At 35.2% G+C, this 7,248-nt stretch overlaps 1 protein-coding gene across 1 annotated transcript; it reads right to left on the bottom strand.

The window, feature by feature from the left end:
- Positions 1–3,486: 3,486 nt before the first annotated feature.
- On the bottom strand, positions 3,487–4,463 carry LOC118934875 (hepatoma-derived growth factor-related protein 3-like). The gene has a single exon (XM_036930799.2). It carries the CDS (start codon positions 4,398–4,400, stop codon positions 3,789–3,791), a length of 612 nt encoding a protein of 203 aa, XP_036786694.2. The 5' UTR covers positions 4,401–4,463; the 3' UTR covers positions 3,487–3,788.
- Between the last annotated feature and the right edge of the window lie 2,785 nt (positions 4,464–7,248).

The raw sequence follows: 7,248 nt of genomic DNA on the forward strand, positions 1-7,248 counted from the left end.
TTGGTGCAAACTTAAAATCAACCCCTGAGTTTAAGTATATTTTTGATTTATAAGATAGTTTGACTTTGGGGGTGCCTACCGTCTTTATAAAAGACAGCTGTGCATGTGACAGATCTGAAGTAGTTTGATTTTCAATGACCTCTAGGAGTTGTATTTTGATTTTAATAGACATTACAATTTAGGAAACCTACCAAAGTTTAAAATTCTATTTTTAAAAGACTTCACATGGTGCTGTCATTGGTATACCAATGGATGTTAATTGACCTACTCTGCCAAGTTACATTTTTTGAAAAGCTCCAAATGAATTGCAGAGTCCAAAGAACCAAAGACTGGTATTTTACCTTTGAAGACGTGTAATCATTAATAAAGATGTTTAGAATCTGTTGAAGGAGAAAAACAGGTTAAAAGCCAGGACTCTTGACATGACACAGATTTTGGGTTTCAGTTTCTGCCCTGCATCTTAAAAGTAGGATCATCTGGGCAAGATAACTTATTCTTTCTACATCCCGATTTCCTTATCTGTAAAAGGGGGTAAAAATAGTCTTTATTTCATAGATTTCTTGTAAGAATAATTGAAATATAACTAAAGAGCACAAAATTCTTAGGATGTAATAATTGCACACTATTGTTTCCTATTTTTGGCCTCTTTTCTGGTCCAGGACCAGATTTGGTGGAGAATGATGGATGGTGAGGCTATCCAGGGTAAAACACACAAGAATCAGTGCTTTCTGAAAGATGAGCAGGTGTCTAAATCCATGCAGGTCACCCAGAACTCACAGGAGAGGGCACTCCGCAGTCATCTTGGCAGTGGACAGTCATGGCTCCCAAACTTTGGGAAGCTCTGCCTGCTTAGGCTGCTTTTTCTGACTCATTCTTGCACCTCAACGATTCACTAGAATTAAACAGTGATATCAATTTGAGTTTTCAAAAGTTAGTTACTAACGAAACATGGTAAAACAGATGCTCATTTCAGATTCATAAAAATAATGATTGTAGTTACTAAAGCTATCTAGCTCATTTATAAATGTACAACACTTTTTTTTTTGCTCGTCTTTTCTCTCTCACATTGTATAACAAATGAAAGCATATTGGTGGAAATTCCTGAACACCTTTGAAGAAAACAATGAAATAATACAAATATGGTTTTTGTTATTAACCTTTTTTGGAAAAGACTCAAACAGAAATGTTAGGAATTGTTGTATTATATATATGTATTTGAAAGACCTAAAATTCTAAGGAATTAGACTTTTCTTAGTTTTATATCCAAGAAAACTATGGATTTCTGAGTTTCTTTTTGACATTCATTCTGACTGTTATGTGGTTTAGTAATCCAATCAACAAAGCTTTTAATGTCTTGCTGTGTTTGGAAGCTGCTTTGGCTGAGGACTGAAGGTCCAGCAGGGAAGCGTCCACTTCTTGGCATCTAGCAAAGAATGGTTTAATGACTGAACTCTCACAGCATGCTCAGGCAGAATAATTAGTACTTCATAAAAACCTTATGACTCATTTAATGCCCTTTCTATGCGGCATATTTTGTTATTTTTAAATGGTAGCATGCCATGGTTGTTTAAAATCATGTCACCTTAAAACTTGCTGATTTCTGCTTGTTATCTATCAATTCCGGATATTTTTAAAATAGTTGAACACATGCATTTTCAGTGCAGCAACCAAACATTTTTATTATGCAGTAAAATGGGTTATGGAGAGTATTTACATTCAAAATTAAATACATAAAGATGTATGGGGATGAGTGATATGGCTGCATCACTGATTTCAAAGTAACTTGATGTAGAAGGAATACTTACACACAATCAGATGATTAATACTATACAGGAGAGATCTAAAGTAACAATATTAACTTAGTGAGGCTATCTTTCATTCTATTACAAATGCTACCATGCATTTTGCCCATTACAGTCATGGTGCCAGGTAGAGAGAAGTATTCTGAAAAATAACAGAAGCTCTGTTTCCTGAAATGCTATGTCCTCCTTTCAAATCATCTAAGGATGTTTTCACAGAATATTATACAGAAAATGATCATCACATCAACCTCTTTAGTGACCCACCCCATTCTCTCCAAAAAGCTCTGCAAATGAGTTTTTATTTCAGGTGGTAATGATTAATACTATTTTTTCTGATTCACTTGCATTTCTCATTAAAATGTCATCTCAAAATAAAATTGAAATCTATATACATGAAATTCGTTACATTGAAGCTGGCACTCATTAATTTTTTTTTTCTTTTAGGTAATAAAAAATTAATAGCACTAATTTCAAGTTTGAGTTTAAGTATATCCACTATCTCATATTCCTATTTCCATGTATTTACTATTAGAATTTCACATATGGGAATATGGGTATGGGTATTGTTATAAAGGAAAATCTCTATTGACTAAAATACTCTAGTAATTATAGATGGAAGAAAAATGGACCTTTGGAATATTGGTTAAAATGCTTTTCTCCCTTTTTCTTTAATATATATTTTGACTTTGCTTATAGTGAATTTTGCCTTGTGAATTAAAATATGTATGTATTAAAATAAAAAGGTCCATTTTATTTTATTTTATTTTATTATTATTATTTTTTTGTTAACAATTTTAGCTTTAATATATGAATTACATTAATACCACACAGTACATATATGAAGCCAAATTACACTAACTTAGTTGTTTACAACCTCAAATCTTACTCCCAGTACACATTCCAATAAATTTATTCTGTAAAAACAATACATTTTTTTGTTTTTGATTTTTTTTTTACAGTAAACTTTTCAACTACAAACCTTGAATATGCAAAAAGATGTTCCCACGACAAGCATAACAGGATTGATCAAACCCAAACTGACTGAATGTGTTCTCACAATATAAGCTGGCATAAAAATAAATAAAATTCTCTATTATCACAAGAGCAACAATAATGTACACATAATAATGGTGTGTAGATGAATATTAACTATTCTAGTCCTAGTTCCAAATGAAAACAACTGTTCACTTTAAAAGTCAATGCCTTTTGTGGTTTTCCACAGGGCGGCTGCTGATTCCAGCTTTCAAATGTAAAGAACCCACCTTGTGTGATTAGCTCAGATTGTATTGGCACTGGGGGGAAAATAAACCATTGCCTTTATTTTGGAATAACACAAAAAGACTCACTAACTTCACATGGAGAAACCGAGTCTGTGTACATAACAACATGAGTTTTGAGAAGTATATGCCGCCAACTAGCTATTTCTAATACGGAAGGTATTTTACAGTATGATCAAACTACACATGGCCTCAAAACTGAAGGGCATTTTTAATTTTATCTTCAATATGCCAGCATTACCTATCTAGGAATTGGTTCCTGGGTTCTGTCATGGAGAGGGTATCTCTTAAGCATTATGAGTGGGCGTTTAAAAAATGCTAATTTATATTTAACTGAGTGTTTGGTGACGGTGAAGGCAGGAGAATGATGAACATAACTGCCTTGATAAAAGGATGAACATAACTGCCTTGATAAAAGGATCCTAGACAGGGAGAAGTCTGTGCAAAAATCTTGGTAATTCTTAGTGGTTAAGGGCAACCTCATGCAACCAAGTAACATGAAATTAAATCAATAACCTTAAAAAAGGCTAAAATGTCTTTTTTCCCCAAAACACAACAGAGAGGAATGTGAATAATGTACATACAAACTGGGGTTCTGTCAAGGACAACAAGGACTATGTGTTGGTTCTTATCAAATCCAAGAATATTAGACAACCAAACGTATAACCTTCTCGTGGTTTCTCTTAATATGCAGCATTCATTACGGTAGTTAGGTCCCTTCGCCGCTCTTCTGCAAGTCAGAGGCCGTGTTCCGCGTGTCGCTGCCGGCGTCTCCGCCCTCAGAGCTGCTTTTGTTCCCCTCTTCTTTGCAGTCCTTGTCATCTTCGTCTCCTGGCGATTTCCGGGACTGTTTAGAGGACTTATTTGAAGTGTATGACTTTTTCCGTTTTGAACCAGCTTTTTCATTCTTTCTTTTGCCTTTTCCATCCTCTTCTACTCTATCACCTTCCTCCTCACTGCTTGCATCTGCAGTGTTTCCACCTTCTCCCTCAGTTTCTGAAGAGCTCTGTTGCTGAATTGCCTGGTATCCAGTAAACTTTACTCCTGGGTTATTCTCTATTTCCCACAATCCTTCATTAAATCCTTTCCGTTTGTTTGACTTTCCAAACTTGTCTTTGTATTCCTTATATGGAAAAAGGTCTTTGGGACCTAGAAATGCAGTTTCATGGGTGCCAAAGAAGAAGATAGGGTACTTGTTTGCTGGAGGCTTCACGGCTCCCTCCGGGAGTTCATCAATCCGGGCCGGCCAGTGCGGGTAGCCCTTCATCTTGGCGAAGACCAGGTCGCCCGCCTTGTACTCGCGCGGCCGCGGACGCGCCATCCTGGCCGCCACCCTGGTCGCTCGTCCTCGGTGGCCGCGGAGACGCCGGGGGGCCGCCCCCCGCGGGCCAACCTGATTTTAATATATAAAGAACACCTACAATTAAATTAGAACAGGACCAAAACCTGAGAGGAAAAAAGGGAAAATTTGGAACAAGGAAGCCCCAAAACCAGCCTCCCAAAATGACTCAATGTAATAAAACTATGCTCATTCCTACATATAATGGGAAAAATCCAAAACAAAGCAATACTCAAATACTATATATTTATACCCAAATACTATGTACATATATGTGTATATATAAAATCTGATATATATCTGATAATCTCATCTAATGTGCTATATTTGTGCATATTTACATGTATTATAGTAATACATATTGTTCTTCTTAAGAAAGAATGAAGCATCATCTCTCTAGATATACCAGATTAGAAAATAATCACAGAAATACATGAGAAATAACTTACATTGTTGCCTAGGCTATGGAAAAACAGACACACTTTTATACTGTGGTTTCAGTATGGGCACCATGAGCAATATAACCATTGTAAAAAGTAGCTGGGCAATACTGAACATAATTATAAATGTACCTATTCTTTGACCCCCAAAATTTCTTTATATTTAGCCCATAGAAAGATTTCATACAGAAGTGAAATGACATTATAAAAATATATTCATTTCAACATTATTTAAATAGCAATAGATAAGAAACAACCTACATGTCTATCATTAGAGAAATAGTTAAATATATTATAACATAGTAACTAGAAACATGAGTTTTAGTGTCACCTTGGAGAGCTCTCTAGGATTTATCATAAAGGGGTGTGCCGAGCAGTACCTGCTAGTGTGTTCATCACGTAACTGTGGACATACGAGACTAGTAGCAGTGGTGTGGGCTGATAAATGGGTGCCTGTGAGAAGGAAACTTTTTGGCGTATGTTCTTTTGATTTTGGAAACATATGACTGTACTATTTGTGCAAAAATATGTTATGAAATTAAAATTAAAACAAAGGAGACAAAGTAGCTGGGTCATTCTTACTTCCAGATAACTGCTCTCTATAGATGTAAAATTAACACTGATACCTACATAAAATGATTGCTTTATAAATCATACACAGAAAGTGTAATTAGGAACCAAGAATACTGGTAAGTAGCAATAGATTTACAATTGATTGAAGAGTATGGTTACTAGGACAGATGTGCTGAAATTTCATATCTCTGTGTCTTTGCCTAAGCTAAGGACATTGCACCTAAAGGTTCCTTCTCCTATGTCTCCTGTTTTTCTATTTGAGGAACACTTTTCATTCTCCAAAGTGGGTTCATACATCACTTTTTAAAAATGTAAATAGATACTCCAATGCAATTAGCTTCTTGCTTTGTTCTTTACTAAGAACTCTGATTATATATCTATTACAGCATATTTAATCTTTTATTATATATTTTTCCTTCTAATTTCTCATAATATACTGTCAACTGCTTGAGAACAGGGATTTTACCTTGTTCATTTTGTATTCTCAGCATTTGGCAATATCTGGCACATGGTAAGAGACCAATAAATGTTTTTAAAATAATTGAACAATAAATGAAATGCACAAGGTAATAAAAATGGTTGCATGAATATAAACTATTTTAAATAAAATATAAGGATATAAAAGAACATGACTTTCTATTGTATGACTATTTTTTATATTTATGATGAGTATGAAAGAAGCTCCATTACAGTGGCACAGCAACAACATTAATTAACAACAGTGTGCTCAGGCCTCTACACTATTCTAATTTTGTAGGTTAGTTAACTGAGGTGAAGGAAGGTTAAGTAACCTTCCTCCAATAAGATGATTCAAAAATTGAACAATGAGGGATTTAAATGCTGTCAGTATTTCCCTGAAGTCTATACTCTGCTGTATAATTCATAGATAGCCTAAACCAACATGATAAAAATGACTAAAGAATATATACTCCAGGAACTATCTACAGATGATACATCTACATTTATTTGGTCTACCAATTGGGAACCATCGGGCCAATGAGAAAAGGATAAAGATGATCAATTAGTACCTTAAGTTGTTTTTAGCTGTGACTTAGCTCTGTTCATAGATGGCATGATAGGATGGTAGGATGAAACCAAAAGCTATATTTTTCAAAATATATTTCCTAAGAAAATGAAATGCTGACACAGCTAACTATGAGAGTTTGTAGTCATTCCTAAGGAGTTCATCTTTTTCAGACAGTAAGATTATTTGGTGACTAACAGGCTTTGGATTTGCTTCTATCAAAGCTAGGTTGTAATACCCTCTAGCTCCATCCATGTTGTTGCAAATGGTAGGACTTGTTTTCTTCTTATAGCTGAATCATGTTCCATTGTGTGTGTGAAATAAGCCAGGTGGAGAAAGACAAGTACCAAATGATTTCACTCATATGTGGAGTATAAGAAAAAAGAAAAACTGAAGGAACAAAACAGCAGCAGACTCACAGAACCCAAGAATGGACTAATAGTTACCAAAGGGAAAGGGACTGGGGAGGATGGTTGGGAAGGGAGGGATAAGGGTGGAGAAAAAGAAAGGGGGCATTATGATTAGCATGTATAATGTTGGGGGAGGCATGGAGAGGGCTGTACAACACAGAGAAGACAAATAGTGATTCTACAACATCTTACTACACTGATGGACAGTGACTGTAATGGGGTTTGTGAGGGGTACTTGGTGAAGGGGGGAGCCTAGTAATCATAATGTTCTTCATGTAATTGTAGATTAATGATAACTAAGTAACTAACTAACTAAATAAATAAATAAAAGATAAAATGGAGAAAAAAAAGCTAGGTTGGTGAGTTCTTAATATTGTGCCTTC

The sequence above is a fragment of the Manis pentadactyla genome, chromosome 1 (genome assembly GCF_030020395.1).
Source record: "Manis pentadactyla isolate mManPen7 chromosome 1, mManPen7.hap1, whole genome shotgun sequence".
NCBI lineage: Eukaryota > Metazoa > Chordata > Mammalia > Pholidota > Manidae > Manis > Manis pentadactyla.

Coding starts and splice junctions, on each gene's coding strand:
- LOC118934875 (XM_036930799.2), bottom strand. CDS start 4,400: ATGGCGCGTCCGCGGCCGCGCGAGTACAAGGCGGGCGACCTGGTCTTC.